The sequence below is a fragment of the Sabethes cyaneus genome, chromosome 2, assembly GCF_943734655.1.
Source record: "Sabethes cyaneus chromosome 2, idSabCyanKW18_F2, whole genome shotgun sequence".
NCBI classification, from domain to species: domain Eukaryota; kingdom Metazoa; phylum Arthropoda; class Insecta; order Diptera; family Culicidae; genus Sabethes; species Sabethes cyaneus.
In genome coordinates this window covers 137,502,596-137,521,370 of record NC_071354.1, presented here as the reverse complement: position 1 = coordinate 137,521,370, position 18,775 = coordinate 137,502,596, and the positions used below count along the sequence as shown (strand labels likewise).

The 18,775-nt window shown below is 38.0% G+C and overlaps 1 protein-coding gene across 1 annotated transcript; it reads left to right on the top strand.

Moving 5' to 3' along the window:
• Positions 1-10,922: 10,922 nt before the first annotated feature.
• Positions 10,923-12,988, top strand: LOC128736055 (holotricin-3-like). Its single transcript, XM_053830538.1, has 3 exons — positions 10,923-10,980; positions 12,690-12,843; positions 12,903-12,988. Exons 1-3 carry the CDS (start codon positions 10,963-10,965, stop codon positions 12,986-12,988), a joined length of 258 nt encoding a protein of 85 aa, XP_053686513.1. The 5' UTR covers positions 10,923-10,962.
• The last annotated feature ends 5,787 nt before the right edge of the window (positions 12,989-18,775 follow it).

Below are 18,775 nucleotides of genomic sequence, written 5' to 3'. Positions count from 1 at the left end.
CATTATGGAGAGCGATCTCGACGTCTGAGGAGCTAGCAGAAGCAACATTCCACACACTGGAGAAGTGTTTCGCGAACAGGTTACAGATATGAACGCTTCTTGTATTTGAATATTCGTTATCAAGAAACATGTTAGCTGGGATTCCATTCTCTTTTCGTTTTCCTTTCAAGAACGACCAGAAACTTTTAGGATTTTGCTCAAGATTCTGTTTCTTTTAGATTCTGTTTGAATTGGGTATGCAGCAAAAATCTTGAGTAAAGAAAGCGATTATACTTCCTATAGGAATTACTGGCATAATTAAATTCGATCTTTGCTAGGGGGTCACGCCGATACGTGTAGACGAAGGGCACAGGCTCTTAATCGTTTCAGCTCTCGTAGCCGTCTATTCTATTCGACCAGAGAGGCTTTAGGCGAGGACGGGGTGCGGGAACGTAATTTCTGATAAGTTCGATCAGCGTAAAAGTAAATCTTTCGGCTGCTTCGTTGACATCGGCGGCGTTATCCAGCAGTAATTCCCAGTCATTATTTCTTGAAGATTCTTGTAGACCGCTAAAGTCCATCTTCGAGAAATCAAACTCCCTATAATCGGACATCTTTTCAAAGTGTACCGGGCAAGGACAGGCGAGAGTTACCAGTAAAGGACGATGATATACGTCAGTATGTACTAACGGTTCAAGTGTTTCCAAGACTTTGCAGTTCGATGAAGAGTCTTCATCGATGAAAACAAGGTCAAGAACTCGGTTCCGACAATTAGTAACTGCACACATCTGTAGAGCATATTTAGTAAAGACATACCATCGAGGAGCGTTATACTTGATCTGGAGAAATTCGATTCAGTGGTTCAGTTCAGGAACAGTGTATACAGAGTGAGTGATTTTCCAAAAAAGCCCAGGTTGGTTGTAATCCTCAAACTGTGAGTCGTTCCTGGTTCTAAAGAGCTGACGATGGTAAGAGCTGAATTGATGTGCTTCTCGATAGCGTTAACATCAGAGGCAACGTCCGGAGGGAGATAAACTGCACCGATACAAGTATTTGAGTAAAGGATTTGGATGTTTACCATAATTGCTCAAGATAGTTATAGACGCCCGGTTTTTGGTTGGATGAGAGCCAGTTACGAACCGTGATAAGGACCCCGCCGCCTCGCGTTTTTTCAGAATTGGTACTTTGACGGTCGTTGCGATAAACCGTGTAAATCAGCCCGTATAACTGAGGTGACAAAATTTGATCGTTTTGCCACGTTTCACCACTATTACATCAAACTCTGAATCGGAGACAGCAACAAATAGTTCGTCTATCTTCGTTCGTAATCCCCTCAGGTTTTGGTAGTAGATCCTGAGCTGTGATCGGTTGCCGCTGCGTCGGTTTTCGGAGCAGTGCTGTCATCAACGACGATGTAGTCAGGAATGTTGCGATTATCAGCAGGCTGTAAGTGGGGCCAACATGAGGGTGCACAGTATCTTGTATAGCTTCGGAAGGACATATACTCTTCTTGGCTTTACCTGACGAACACGATTCGTTACTTCCAGTATGTACAATTTGGCGCTGTGACATGGTGATGTGGTGGACGGATGAACTTCGCTGACATAATTAAAGTTGTATAGATCAGACAGCTGCAAATAAGGTTCACTTTGAAGGTGCGTAGTATCTTAACTAAATTCGGGAGGACGTATACCCTCCTTGGCTTTACCTGAGGAAAATAAAGCGGTGCTGGTGATCTTTATTGGCGCTGGGTCACGGTGGTAGGTGGGGACGCTATGGTGCTGTCTATAGTACTGTCCGAATTAAGCACGATGTACAAATTTTTACTGTAGTTGGGCAAATCGACAAGCTGCAAGCAAGGGCCATTTTGAAGGTGTGCAACACCTCGTGTAACTCCGCTAAGACATATACATATGTCTAAGATATCGCTAAAACATATACACTCAGATTTCTAATAAAAACGATCTTAGAAAACACTTGATGGACGAATGGGACAAAATTCCCATCGAATACACGAAAAAACTCGTAGACAGCATTCCAAAACGAACAAAGGCAATACCATACTAAATACTAATCCTTGAAATTAGGTCACACATGCGAAATCAAAACTGTTAATTCGAATCTCGTATGAATATGAATGTGAGTGGATTTTTTCAAGCGCCAATTTATATATTTTTTTTTTCAGATAAATAAAAACCATTTTTCCAAAATCAAATATCATACCTTAATATTAACATTAGACACTATGATTTTACCTAAATAATATGTCCCTTAAACTTCTGTTAAACTATCACATGTACAAAAACGAAATCTGCATGTTGGTGTACGAGTACGAATTTGGATCACTGTATGCTAGCATTAGAACATTATTCCGTAAAAACATAGAAAATGTTTATTATGTTCAAGTTAGAATTTGCATGAACCCAGTAAGCCAAATTAATGATACAGGTTATTAATGGGTTATAATACATTACACAGACCTAAAAAGTCGAACCGTTGAAAATCGTTGAGCTGATTAATGTGAAAATTTGTACACTTGTTGCAGCAGCTTTGGAGTCTATCTCGACATATTTTATTTATGAAAATGGATATTTAAATAGCTGCTATAGTTATTCTTCTGGAACACTTAAAAAAGGAGTTTCGTGATGAACACGATATTTATGGACTGAATAATTAGTTTTTAGGGTAAGGGATCTAGTTTTCGACCCTGTGCTAGTTTTCGCACCACTGCTGAAACATTCATCAAATAGATTCCTAAGAAAAAGGTAAAGAAAAGCTATTATTTAGGATATTGTCAAGGTTGTTATTTCGCTAGAAATTATGCAATACCCCATCAAAATTACGTCTGTACGTCCAAATAATCAAGTTTTTTAAACTGGGACTGGAGTTCAAGTGTTATTTTTCGTGTAGCGAAAACAGAACCGGAATCAAAATTTCCATAAATTGTGTATATTAGGACACTGCCCAAGTAACAATCCAATAGCAAATTGGTCTTATTCATTTCTTATAGTAGTTTTATCAGAGCAGTTCAAAGTCTGTTAGGTTTTATAATGTTCCTCCTCAAGTGAATTTTATCTTGTTTGACTAACATTTCTGAAGTATGACTGAAGGAGACTTGAAGAATCACCCATAAAACTAAATTATCAATAAGTGTAATTCACCTTATAAGGGGTTTTGAAGGATACTTCATTTTTGCTTAAAAACGACGCTCCTTAAAACTTAACAATAGTTTTGACAAAAACTTATGACATTCTTCTTCAAGATTCGTTTATCTGAACAATACTGCCACAAAACACTCTTAAAATCGTATATTCTTGAAAGAGAAATTATACTCTTGAATAAGAACATTCTAACGTAAACAACTAATCTGTCAAAATGGGCGTCTGAGCCTGGAGCAAATTGGAGAATACAGATCTTTTAAATGTAAATTAAGCTAAAATCCGTGTAATATTTTGAAAACTCTTTCATATGAACAATCGGCGAAGTCACAAAACAATAAAGATCTCAGGACTAACTCAACTGGGGAAGAACAGTGCCGGTAATGATGCATTTGCCAGTGGCGGTGCGGGTTGCCTCTAGAGATTTTCGTATTTTTTAAACTAAATATAGAGTTCATAAGTCAGATGTCTTTGTATGGAAAATGTTTGAAGGCACTGAAGCAGTTGAAGCATAATTTTTAAAAACAGTTGTACCAATAGCAATTGTAAATTAAACGCTTGGAACTGTCGTGCAGTCCAAACAGCACAAACAACACAAACAACACGTTACGTCGATACTTCGTTGATGTTTTCTTTGTTTATACTAGAATGGTTATCTTGCAAAAACTTGGTGCCCTCAAGTAATTCAAACAATTCTTATTCAAGCGCAACTTGTCTTCTTCAAGAATACAATAAGTATTGATGAACTTATCGCGCTCTTGGAAAAATTTTCTTTGTCTTGTGCAAGAAATGTTAGTCTCATAAGTGCTTTCGGGTTGATTTAGATAAAACCATTGAAAAAATGGCGAACAGGAATATTTTGATTACTTTTGAAATTGTAGTCAATTACATATGGGGGCTTATAAATATGGTATTATGCAATACTATTAGTGATCTTATCTTTTTAAATAAATGTTTAGACATATAAAAGCCTTTTTGCCACAACTAGTTAAAAATTTGGTAGCCATCAACTTCTTCATGAAATCATTAATTTTTTTTATTAGTTTAATTTTTCAATAATCTAGCAAAAATAACTGGCGCGTTAAAATTTTCTAACTTTCATATCACAAAACATCGACAAACCGAGCGTGGCATGAAAAATTTCTCATTTATGAGCAACAAAGCAGATGCTTTTATCACCATTTTTATTTTCAATTTTCATTTATACCCATTTCGAAATAGCAATATCTGTGAATGCTTATAGCTTATAGCTCTTGTTCAATTTAAAACATTTAAGGCTGTGTGAAGTGAATGATGTCTTGCAAGTGTTCTTTGAAGAGACAACCATAAAATCATCAACACTTGTGGCAGTTTTCTTTTTGTTTCTAGCGACTCTTGGAAGTCATTATAAATAGATATCGATAAGAATTACAAGTTTTAAAAGGATCTTAGGAAATTTTCTTGAGAACCTTCTTTAGTGTGGGCCTCCCTCGTCTTATAAGGGTTTTATGGCTGTTTTATCGCAGTTTTGTAGAATTACAAGTTTTGAGATCGGTTTTAAGCTGCAAATGCTGGAAACCTCTTCAAGTGCACCTTAAAATTGAAATTGTTACTTGGGTGAATTCATGCAATATGTTATTATACAAAGAAAAGGCAATATTTCTGTCCAATTTTCTTTTGTTGCAGTGCATATTTGTTTTTTTATGATGTAATTAAAGACGTTTAAAAAAGTACGAAAATTGAATCGCGAAACTGTTTGTGTTCTAGATTTCGACCGGTCGAAATAGCTTGCTGTATGCTTTCAAAGACGCTTGTTTCATTTTTCGACCTTGTTAAAAAGACATGGAAGTAACCAGACCCGAGGCTGGCAAATGAGTGAACATGTGCAAATATATCACCTCTGTTTTCTAACTCCTATCTCTACCTCCACGAGGTGCCGGCTGGGGTACGGTAGCCAAAGTTGCGCACCTGGTGGTACGCAACCTTGGTTGTCGTATGCAGACAGAGAAGGTGGAACACTCGCCGTGTGGTTTCCGGCTACCTAATCATGCAGTTCGGCGCAGGTTTTTCGGAGGGCGCGGCTGCGGGGTGTGGGCACACCGGGAGAGAGTTATTTTCTCAGCTGGCTTAGCACAGAGAGAGAGAGACTCTAAATCGGTCTGTTTTACACAATCTGCAGTTAGGCCCTTTGGCGGTTGGTGCCGAATTGTTCGTTTGGGCAAAAATTGAGCCACGGGACCTGATCCTGCCGGGAGTCGGCAAATCAGGAGCCCCTAAGTCAAGGTCTACCTCCGTGCCGATGACTGAATGGCTGGAGGGGTGAAAACATGCCAGTCGCGAACGGAGTGCTTTGGGCATCTTGCCCCTACTGTGCCATGCGGGGCTCTGGTACGGTCGATCTTTGTTGTCCCTTGCGTTTCGTGGGAACAGCATAGTAGTCCTGCCCAATTTCCCTTATGGGTTTTACGCCAAGTGAGTTCTGGCCAATATAATTGGCTTCGCTTACAATTTGCTGTCTGATCTGTGTTGGAGATTGTTTGTGCATATACTCCGCTAGTCAAATAGTTAGGGTCGCACAAATAAATCTTCAACACAAACGGGCAGCAAATTTGTATTTATGCGAAAAACTTTTTAATGGCTCTGTCACCATCGCATTGGTTCAGGAGCCATATTTTCGCAAGGGGTACTTTCATTTGACGGATATTGGAAACCAGAACTTTGCTGCTTTCAGCAAAACTGGTATGACAAATCCTCGTTTGATGCCCAGGGCATGCATATTGTTGCATAGGTCAATAAGTGCATGCCTTATCTCTGAGTTGACTACTCGAGATATTTGTGCAGTCACAGTAGAACTCGTCGTGGATGATGTCCATAGGCGCTATGTCTACTGTTCTGCATACTTACCACACGATGAACCGTCTCCCAGCGACGATTTCAGAAATGTGGTGAGATACTGCCAATCTAATGGGCTTTGTAGGCAGTGATGCCAATGCCCATCACATCATTTGGGGGCGCTAGGATATCAATCTGAGAGGCTCTGATTTGATGGAATATTTGAGTAGTACCAACCTTGGAATACTCAACATTAGCAACTGTCCAACTTTCATACGAGCTGGTAGAGAGGAAGTGTTAGATATAACACTCTGCTCTAACAGGATCAGTCATGAGTTGGCACAATGGCATGTTTCAAATGAGACACCAATATCTGATCATTGCTTTATATATTTTGATCATTTGGGTGTCTCCTTGAACGCTGCAACCTTTCGCAATCCGAGATTTTCTGACTGGGAACTCTTTGAGGAGGAACTGGCGACGAAATTTCAAGGATTCGAACCGACGATTGAGTCATCGATCGACTTGGATGTGGCTGTAGATGTCACAACATCTTTTATTGCGGAATCTTTTGAAGTAGCTTGCCCGCTAAAAACTATTAAAACGACTAGAGGAACACCGTGGTGAAACTCTCATCTCGCGGAACTAAAGAAACGATGCAGGAGAGCCTGGAATAGACGTCGGAGGGATGGCGTGGAGCCTTTCAAGCAGGCCCGGAAAACCTATGCAAAGGCTCTACGGTCTTCAGCACGCACGAGCTGGCACAGGTTCTGTAGCAACGTTTCCAGTTTCGGCGAGGCAAGTCGACTTAATAAAATACTGTCAAAATCGAAAGATTATCAGGTTAATAACATTCGAAGTTCGAACGGTGAATACTGTTCGAATGACAATGAAATCCTGGAATGTCTCTTTTATAGTCACTTTCCGGGCTGTGTGGAACCTGAAGTTCGAAACGATCCAGAAATCGTTTTAGGTGGCTTAGACTCATGGGCTTTTGCTCGGAGACTTGTCACAACTGAAGCGATTGAGTGGGCCGTGAACAGCTTCTCTCCATACAAATCTCCTGGAACAGATGGAATATACCCTATTCTACTGCAGAAAGGATTCAAGTACTTCAAACACATTCTGAGAAGGATGTTTGTGTGTAGTATTGCTATTGGGTACATCCCACCTCAATGGCGTGAAATAACCATTAAGTTCATTCCTAAAGGTGGACGCGCGACATACGAGCAAGCAAAAAGTTTTAGACCAATCAGTCTAACGTCATTCTTGCTTAAATCACTTGAGCGGATTGTTGATCACCACATTCATTCAGCACAACATGCTTATCAAAGTGGCAAATCTACAACCACTTTATTACATGATGTGGTGGATAAAATTGAGGTTGCTTTTTCACAAAAGGAATCTTGCTTAGGAACTTTTTTGGATATTGAAGGCGCGTTTGATAACGTATCTTTCGCATCCATTTTGGAGGCTGCTCGTTATCATAATGTGCCTTCAATAATCATAAAGTGGATAGAACAAATGCTTAGTAACCGATTGCTTTTTTCGTCCTTACGGCAAGTAAGCATTTGGAAGCAAAGTGTTTGTGGATGTCCACAAGGTGGCGTTCTCTCGCCTCTTTTATGGAACCTTGTGGCGGACGGCCTATTGAGGAAACTCAATGGTCTAGGTTATCCGTCATATGGTTTTGCGGATGACTATCTCATCCTAGTAGTTGGAAAGTGCATAAGCACATTATTTGACTTAATGCAGCAGGCACTACGCGTCGTGGAAACGTGGTGCCAAGAAACTGCACTTTCGGTAAATCCGAGCAAAACATCTATCGTCTTATTTTCAAGACGTAGAAATACCAATGGAGCTCGCGCTCTGCGCTTTTACGATTCGGATGTTGATGTTATGGACGAAGTGAAGTACGTGGGGTTGATTCTCAACTCCAAGCTTGACTGGTCCACAAATATTGACTTCCGAATTAAAAAAGCGTGCATGGCCTTTGGGCAATGTAGACGAGCAATTGGCAACTCTTGGGGGCTTAAACCCAAATACATACACTGGTTATACACGGTCGTTGTCAGACCAATACTGGCGTATGGTTGTCTTGTATGGTGGCAGAGAGGGGAAGTTGTGACTGTCCAGACAAAGCTAAATCATCTTCAAAGGATGTGTTTAATGGCAATGTCTGGTGCATTTACTACAACTCCTACTGCCGCCCTAGAAGCTATTTTCAATATTAAACCTCTACACTTCCACCTGAAGCAAGAGGCACTAATATGTGCTTATCGACTACACGCGATTGGCCTTTGGCAGTCTGTGGACGGTTCCACTGGTCATACTCGATTGTGGTCGCAAATTGTTGCTGAGGACAAGTTTGCCCTTGCTCCTAGCGATGTAACGCTCATGCGTACTTTCCCGTATAGGACTTTCTCAAGTGACTTCCCTCCTAGAGAGGATTGGATGTCAGGCTACATGGAAAGGAAAATTTCCGACTATGTGGTCTGTTATACCGATGGTTCCTTGTACGAAGGTCGCGCGGGTGCTGGTGTTTACTGCCGTGAGCTAGAATTGGAGGAATCCTATTCGTGGGGTAGTTACTGCACCGTTTTTCAAGCTGAAATCTTTGCAATTATGTGCGGAGCTCAGTTTGCACTTCAGAAAGAACTGATAGGCAAGATTATCTACTTCTGTTCTGACAGTCAAGCCGCTATAAAAGCCCTTTGTGCGGCTAATTCTAAATCTAAAACAGTCATCGCCTGCCACACCCAATTAGAAGAACTAAGCATTCTAAATGCCGTTCATCTGGTTTGGGTTCCTGGCCATTCTGGTATAACCGGAAATGAATGGGCTGATGAACTAGCAAGATCTGGAGCAGAAAAGTCGATTTTCGGACCGGAACCTGCTTTACCAATTGCGGCATGTTGAATAATACAAAAGATTCGATCTTGGTTTTCATCTGAACATGTACGTGATTGGGAAAAAACTTGTCGTCAAACGAAAAGGTTTATTGTTAAGCCTTGTGGGAAGGTTGCGAAATTTCTTTTGCAACACTCAAAGGTAAATTGCAGTATTCTTGTCAGATCACTGGTCACTGTAGACTAAATTATCATACGGCTACGATTCAGCGAGCTGAATCGTCTCATTGTGATTTATGTGAATCCGACTACGGTACACCATATCATGTAATTTTCAACTGTCCTGCAGTAGCACAATTGCGTCATAGGATCTTTGGATCCTACGTCTTAAATGAATCGGATTTTAGGAAACTAAAATTACGAGACATTTTGATGTTCCTTACCGAAAGCGGTATTGAGCTATAAGCTCTTATTTATCATGAGTATACCCCCCAGGGGGTGTACTATTGATAAGTTAACTACCAAGGATTGCAGTATCCCTTCGGGGGTACAAAAATCTCTCGGTATATATATGTTTGTGTTTGTCCAAATTCCTCATCCACCCCTTCCTATTCCTTCTGTTTTCCTTCCCGTCCTCATCAGGTAAATGATGACACGGGCAAGATGGGCAAGGCACAAATCTTCCACATGATTGGGAGGAACGTGCTGCTCGAGCCAAAGATGCTGATACCTGATACCTGAACCAGACCCGAAAGTAATTGTATGATTTCAGGCGTTTTCCAAGATTGCGTTTCAAACATTTTCCATCTATTCATTCAAAGGAGAAGCGTAATTGAAATAGTCTACAAAAAAGGTTTACGGTTTAGTTTAATAAAAAAATAATACCAATTTATATTACAGAAATGTTGCAGTTATTTTTTTTTTTTGCATTAAATTCATCAATTTAAACAACCCTCGATATATTGCATTTTGTTAGCCATGCGTTGGTTTCATAGGTCGAATTATAGTGCCCTTACCCTAATTGATCGAAGGAATTAGCGAAATAATAATTTTTGACCGAATAGCAGCTTGTCAAATACAAAAAGTTTATTTTTGACATGAACTAAATTGTCAAAAAATAAAAGGAAAAATTTCTATCGGTGGAGAAAAACATACGATAAAATTTAAGAAAAAAATATTAAAAAGTTTATGTTAAAAGTTAAAGTGAATCGGTTCAGCCGTTTTCGAGAAATCTTGCTCGCCGACTTTAAGAAAACAGTTTTGAAAAAAAAACGCGGCGTTCCAAGTTTCGCGTTCCTTCTACAATCGCTCTGACATACCGCTAGAAACGTGCGTGTGACGTCGCAAATGTTTAACGGATTGAAATTAAATTTTCTTGAATACTTTTGTGGTCATATTCTTTCGTATATCACTGTATGCATAAAAAATGTGTTTCAATTACTTTGTTAGAAGAGTATCTAAGTACCTACTCCCAACTTCGATAAACTATTACTGTGTTATGTGTGCTAAATTTGCTCTAAAGTCGTTCACAAGCAGGAGTCAGACTTTCAAGATATTTGTTTGAAGATTTGAAGCTAAATGCACACTCTGAAATGAGTGCATAGCAGAAATCTTCCTGAAACTAAAATTCAAGTGACAGTATAATATTTACCTACCGTGGGGTTTACTTTATGACGATCATGGACAAATCATCAAACAATGATGATCGCTAGAAGCATAGTTTGCTTGTGTGCAGAACAACGTGGGGTTATCTTACGAAGTTCGGCTGTTTGTAAACAAAACATCGTCGAAGCATGTCGGCAAAAACTGGAACCAAAGCCGTCAACCATTGCCAAAGCCACTTGCCATGTAGCCAAAGCTAGACAAATTTTTGATAACATTATTGACCACGGCACTCTTTAGGCGAGCCGGGTAAAGACAATCAAAATATTTCGGAACGATGAGTGGAATAACAGCGTACTTTTTCGAATACGGCATGTTATTGAGATGTTCTTCCGTACCAGCGCGCCAAATACTAGAATAACCACGAAATTCACCGAGTTGATGAAAAATAAGCCGGCCGGCCGTATAAAAGACGAGTTCCGACATAGAATCAGCATCAGTACGCATCTAAAATTTGCAGTAATTAGAAGTGTTTCGTGTAGTTTTTCGGAAATTTACTAACAATGGCAAAGTTTATTATGGTAGGAATATGAAGAAAATGTTTATCGCAACAGCATCTAAACAGTTATTTGTTTTAAAAGTCGAACATAAACCAAAATCACGCATAATCTTAATTAAATCTTAGTTTTTGTTGCGTTATATTAAGTAGTGTACCGTGTTACTTAACCAGAAAATTTTTAATCAATATTATTTATAATTTTTGTATTCTACTTAAATGGCCTAAACACGAAATTTTTCCTTTAAACTTCTAGCATCATACTGGTGCGAAACATACATTTTTTAAATTCACTTCATTATATGTTTATGGTGTATATACGCAAAGAAATTGCGTAAACGACGATGACTTGATAAAAGTGTTAAACTTATTTTATGTGGCATGCACAATCTGAGTAATTCTGTGACGACATACAATCAGTCCCAAACCTGTTCAGCCGCATCTGAGAACAGAACAGTGAGGTTGATTGAGTAAGATGATTCTTATTCGACACAATAGGTCTCGTTGAGAAATTTTAAGAATAGTTTACACAGTGATTGTGCTAGGTGCCTTTATGAAAAAAGTAGAGTTTTAAATTTACATCTGACTTGTGAAGACTTGCTATTTTGTGAATAAAAACGTGAATCAATTTTAAACCCTTTAAACATTTTAGACATTCAATTCTTAATACTAGGTACATAATAATGTACCAACTGTACCAACTCAGCTAAGCAACATACTGGAAAAGGTTGTATGTCGGACATTTGTAGAATTGCCAACATTCAATTTAATGATTTAATGACATTTACATTTATTTATTTCTTCATTTGACTACAGTCTACATCTACATGATATGATAGTAATAGCATTAATTTTCTAAGGTTTTTCACAACCCTTTAAATTTCAATCCAAAAATGTTTGCTAAACACGTGAATACCTTTAAGGCTTATTCATTCAATAATTGCAATTGAAACTAAATTGCTTGAATATCAAATGGTACTAAAGAAATAGATAAAACGGTTTTAACATATGCTCGGTAATTTAGCGACATTGATCAGGTAGCTCTTCCGGCAGTAAAATCGATTTCGATTCCCGAACCAATCGAAGACCCAGTTTTTCCGTCTAGATTTTTTTCAGTTTTTCTCGAAGCATACTGGATTGATATATTTAACCAACAATATGCAAAATACGCTCATACTATTGAGTTAAATCGACTAGAGTTTATGAAGCAAAAGTAATTCTCCCTCATCTGCGATGATTCTCGATTAAATATTTATTGCCACTTGTGAAAGTCGACACTAAAGGTAAAAAGGGTCGATCCCGGCGTAGTGGTTAGCATTCACGCCTCTCACGCCGAGGACCCTGGGTTCAAATCTCAACCCCGCAGATGTCACAAATGACCCAAGCTGGTTAAAGTGACTATAATCAAGCAAAAAAAAAAAAACAAAAAAAAACTAAAGGTAAAATATTCTTTCACTTCTATTTAGTATACTTCAGCCATTCAAATGTTTAACTTCCTATTGAATATTTGTTTTCAAAGTTTGGTATTCAACCATTCATGTGTCGAAGTATGTAATTCTCACTCCAAGATTTGCATTATGATATATCATATATGTCTGATAAAGCTCGTAAAAATATTATGCTATCACAATACATATCATCAACATCGTATTAACTATTCTATTTATTCTACAATATGCAGTCAATTACTTTGCCATAAAATTAATTTAGAATACCTTTCAATCAAAACATTAGCTTCTTGCGCTCCTGGTTGCAATTGTTGCGCTGACCAGCGCGCAGCATGGACATGGACAACAAGGATTCGGGGGTGGTTTCGGACATGGACAAGTTGGTGGGCACGGTGGAGTAGGCCCAGGTTTCGGAAGCCACGGAGCCCAAGCTTATGGAGGTAAGTAATCTAGACAGACGAAAGCGATTTATCAACCAAAACTGTTACACTGTTCACAGGAGGACGCCAGGGACATGGCGGCCATGGTCAAAGTCATGGTCACGGTCACGGTCACGGACATGGTCACGGGCACGGCAGGCATTAGATAAATATATGAAAATTGAATAAATGTAATGTTAACGCCATTGGATGTCTTAACTGAATGAAGAAGTTCTTAGTAAAAGTCACCTGAATTTGATTGCGATGGAAAAGATGATTTTTTGATCTAGTTATTTCCTTACCAGCATAAACTATGAAAGTTGTAATCTAAGTTTACCCATGATAACGTTGCAATAAACAGTATATGAAATGACTTGGAGTACAACCGGCGTGCGGTTGATTATAAGATGGCTGTTTTATTTAATAATTTATGCCCGTCTATTATAATAAAACCAAGATGGTGTTTGTATGTCATAGATAAACTCAAGAACGGCTAGACGGAATTGATTGGTTCTTTTTTCGATTGTTTTGCTTTGCTTTATCTCAGGTTTGCACACTAAAAAATATTGAAAATCTACACGAAAAACTAGAAAGATGTGTTTTTTGATTTAAGTTGTCAAAATGTTTTTGCTATTTTTGCATTTTTGTGGGTTTGCAATTGAAAATCAATGAACAATAGATATTGGTTTGTACGTACAACTTATTGATAAACTTAACAGCCTAAACCCTGATGTTAAATTTCTTTTACCTCATTTATCCGTTGTCAAAAGAAAAGAAAGTTTGTAAATCTAAATACATTCAAGTTGCTTTTTACGCGCAAGATACATACCGGGTAAATCAAAAACGCGTAAAAACAAACCGCATAAATTCTGAAATTTTGAATTCTAAAATTCCCGTAATAAACTGCTTAAATTCCGAACATCGTGTAAATAATCAAGTTCCAAAACTCGCGTCAAAAAACCGCGTGAAGTCCAAAACTAAATGTGAAAATACTCGCGAAAGAAATGACTTCAGTGTACATCGTTGCAAAGCATAGCAGCATAACATAGCTTGACCGCCCGTGAGTTGCCTGCGATTGATCTACATCAGCTAAAATTGCACAAAGAGCCATCAGAATGACGCTTGGGAGTAGCAGATCATTCTCAATGTGCACTTTTTGGTGAGCCAATTCTTTGTTTATTTGTTTAATTAAAATTCAACTAACAAAAATGTCTTATTGAATATTCTAAGTCATGGTCATAAAAATCTAACACTATTTAATTTTTGTACAAACTTATACGACGGTTCGTTGAACTCAAAAAGGCTTTCAACGGCGGAGAAAGTTCGAATGCAGGCCGTTATTGGTTCGTAAGATCCAAACGTTGTCCGGTGGAATCACGGCTGCAGTAATCCGGTCGTTCGGAGTGAGCGTTGCGACGCACGAAAGTTTAAAGGCCCAGACACAATGCATACCGATTTTACTACGTTGCGGAAATTTGACAGAAAACCCATGGAAAAACTGCCAAATTGCCGCAACGTAGTAAAATCCGTATGCATTGTGTTTGGGGCTTAAGACAGACAGGATTGTCGGTGAATCGATCTCGTCATTTAATATCTTCGCCACACACACTGCTTGCTGAACTTGCCTGCGATGCTCGAGTGTCTGGAGACCCGGGAGACGACATCTATCGGGGTACGGCAGTAGATTTGCTGGATCACGCCAAGGTCAATCTCTCAACGCAAGCCTCACAAAACGTTTTTAAACTCGTTCGATGCGTAGATTCCATGCCAGCTGGTAAGGGCACCATACCAAGCAAGCATTTTCAATGAGTGGACGTACTAATGAACAATATAGTGCCTTCAGACAGTGAGGATCATTGAAATCACGAGCGACTTTAGCGATGAAACCTAATTGTAATGATCAATAGCAAAGCTGATTTGTTGATATGCACGAGATACCTTTTGACTTCCTTCGATCAGAAAACATACTTTATCATACCTGACTACTTTATCAGGGGGCTGTACAAAAGCTATCAAGCTTTTGATATTCGATAATCATACAATGGAAATTACGCGCGCGCCCTCGAATGTACAAGGTATCTCGATTATAACGCTTCAATGTAAGTCCCGGTTTGTAAACGCGGCATTGTTAAGTGTGCCAAAGTGAATGCAAAATGACCACCAAAAATAACCGCTGTCGGAAATATGCAACAAGCGAAACACGAAAGCAAACGGTGCTAATTTCTTGCTATACGAAACGATACTCAATATGTAAGCACCGGTTATATGAGATTAACCTGGATATTCGAAAAAATTTCTTGTAAAGCCGGTAATTGCCGGTAAATTAAGAAAAAAAAATTACCTTTTTTATAAATTGAACATAATGGTAACCCGATCAGGAGGTCATAACAAGGTTATATCAGGTTATATGTAAATTTCGTCGCATAACATTTATTGTATTTGTTAAAATATTTTTATTTACTGTCATGTTTTTGAAATATCTGGAAATTTAGAAAAATAATTCTTTACATAATGTGTTAAAATTTAGATAAACCCATATCCATGCCTGTTCAGAATCAGATATTGACTAGAATAAATTTAGTTAGAATTTTTGTTATTTTAACTACTGTCGCTCATTTATAACAACGGTTGTTATTATTTACCTAATTTATAACAACCGTTGTTAGAAAAGTTGGTAACAAACTAGTCCATTGGTAACATAACTTGTTATAATTTTGTTAGTTCATTCTGATCGGGAATAGTGGCTAAAAGCCATAATTTGTTAACTTCTATCGATGAATTATTTATATCTGAAAATAAAAATCAAGTGCAATGAAGCGAGCCAAATAGTCCTTACGTTGATAAGCCTTTCCTCCTACTAATGCTAATGAATAAAAGAGTTATCGCAAATGCTCCCATACGATTTAAACGGGAAAAGCAAAGTAAACTGTTTCATTCATACTGCCTAATATGCAGAGTTTTAGCGCCATACACGCTTACTTCAGTGTACATCGTTGCAAAGGTCTAAGTAGAATTATTTCAGGAAAATTCTAAAATGATTACTTGAAAAATAAAAAAGGTATACGTATAGATAAAAAATGTTGTCAAAGTAGGACCATATTGTATAGATTTTAAGGGCTACCACTGAAAATCGAAGAAAATATATGTATTGAAATTCTATTTAGATACATGAAATTAATGAATTCCGAAAAAATGACCTATAGTTTTATTTTTAATTTCTTATTTTTTATTATTTTTTTGCGAAATTTTTATGATAGTCACTTACAAAATTGCAACTGATAAGAGGGCGAATGCACAAAGGCAAATAGAAAATGTTTGATGCTGTTTAACAGAACAAACATAGATTTCGGAATAGCTGGAATCATTGCATTCTGTTCTCAAAAAATTTTGAATACCTATATAGGTATTGCTTATTATTTTAGAAGTCAACTGCAGCAAACAATTAGGCGTTATCTAAAGTAGAGATGGTCGGGTATGAAAATTTGAATACCCGAACCCGACCCGTACCCGATTAGGAAAAAAAATAAAAACCCGTGCCCGACCCGAACCCGCAAGTTTATTTTTTTTGATACCCGAACCCGACCGCAACCCGTCGGGCACGGGTACGGGTCCGGATACCCGACAATCTTTAGTGTTAAACGAGGTCAATAGACCCGACCCGACCCGTACCCGGTTTCAAAACCAAACCCGTACCCGACCCGAACCCGCAAATTATTTTTTTTCAATACCCGAACCCGACCCGTACCCGGCGGGTACGGGTACGGGTGCGGGTTTCGGGTAAATTTTCCGCTACCCGACCATCTCTAATCTAAAGTCATCGAGCTTACTTTAACAAAAAATAAAATAACAACCGGCACAACTGTTGAATACTAAGAATTGAAAAATAATTTGTAAATAAATTTTAAGATTTCGGAAAGATTACCATTAGGTGGTTTAGCACAGTTGTAAGAAATAGATACGTAAGAAATAAATAACTAAAGTATTTTAAACTAATTCGTTCAAATTAAATTTATTATTAATCAATTTATCGGTGAGTTTGTGACGTATTTGTGAATAGATCCGTGTTAATTGGTAACAGTGAGTCTACCGGTTCGTTTTGAGATACGTTGTCACTCTAACAAGTACAAGATTTCGTGAATAATTCGGTCAGAAAACCACGTATGAGGTGGGAGATGGGCTTTGGAATATGTTACAAAATCCTGAAAGGAAGGAATGGTTTGTTCTGTATTACGTAATGTTCCATTGGGTACATAAAACTCAATTAGTTATCAAAATCTGTTCAAAACAAATAGATATATGCAAGACATGTGGACGGCCACGGAAAGACAATAAATACAAAACGTGAGCTAGATATTGTTACAGCAGGTAATAAGCAACAGAATGTAAACTTCCTGCGAACAAACAAATATTATCACACAATCCTATCTCTTTGAACTGTTTGTACTGTAGTATGTACATATACTAATATTAGTTGTGAAGCACAGAAACTATTCATGTTGTAAAATTCTTCGCACCAACGCACATAAGAAGGTTTCCATCTAAAGTAACGGCCAAAATTGCCGAAGCAAAAATTTAACATTAAACATTTTTGCTTCGTTCATAGATTAAACTTTTACAGGTTAGGTACGCACGTGTTTGTCCGACCTCTGACACTTACAAAACGAACATAAATCGCACCTGGTAAGGGTAAACGGGGTAATAACGCCCGCCGGGGTAAAGCCGCCCTCCATGGTTTTACAGGGCCTTGCTCAAATTGGTGTTAAATGTTGATGACAGTCACATTACTGAATGCGTACGCAATATTTTGCAATACCTTGTACAGTAATATCGTATAAACTATCGGAGAAATAAATAAAAACAGATTTTTCGTTATAATCGTTTCGTTTTTTATAACTTTTTTTTCCCGCAGAACTTAGGATTTATTTTATTCAAAACGTTAAAACTTTTAGTAAATCCAACCCATATCGCATCTCTGATCCTGTCTTCATCCGACAGTACCTAAATTAGGTAACTGTTCATGCAGTTTTGTTGAAATAAATAGTGAAATGTGTAAATCGGTTATTTGGGGGTAAAACCGCCCACAACGAACGGCGCAAGACGCGATAAGGAGATTTTTAAAATAATTGCATAGTTTGGACCAAAGAATCTCAGACTTACATAAAACAATGTAAATATGCTTAACTTGTAGCTGGTAGACTATTTGAAAAAATCTAAATCGCCAATTTTCCCTACGGGCGCTATGGACATTTCTTTGTTTTCTCGGATATAGCTTTTTTCAATAATTCCTCCCTCTTGGAACAAATATCATAGAATAAACATTTTTATTCTATGAAAATATAGCAAATTTTCTTAGCAATGCAAAAATACTATGTATCTGGTTTATCAATCAGAACAATTTGAAATGTCAAAAATGTCTTGCAAGAACTTTAATACCCATATTGTTATATTTTATCTTCTCTCTAGTCCTTAAAGATTGACTCCAGGATACCTAACCCGATCCATCTTGTTGTCTAAGGAAACTACACGGTATCAATTTCAAGACTGTTGGTACCTATATTACTGATATTCTTCCAATACGAGTGGTTGCCGGACACTCTTTCGAAATTGCGAATTTCGGGGAACCATGTATTGTTTGATGTCAAACTGATTTAGTTTGTTCAAATTAGATAAATTCACGAATCCAATGCCACCAGTTTCGTTCAAATCGGTTGAATATTGTTAAAGTTATACGCTATGGCGGTTTTACCCCGTTAGCGGACGTGTTTCACCCCGCATGGAAAAATAACCTATTTTTGGACGTGTTTTCAAATCGCAATAAAAAATAGAAAATCATTACAGATAATTATGCTTTTATTTTTTACATGTAGGTAATAGATCAATTGTTCATTTAAAGCAGATAAATTAGAAATTGAGCTACAACTTTTTTTTACACAGGTGGTTTTGCTTAAGTGGG

What these genes read in the sequence shown, in the direction of transcription:
- LOC128736055 (XM_053830538.1), top strand. An exon ending in CGGAGCCCAAGCTTATGGAG is followed by an intron (nt 12,844 to 12,902) that starts GTAAGTAATCTA and finishes CACTGTTCACAG; the next exon opens with GAGGACGCCAGGGACATGGC.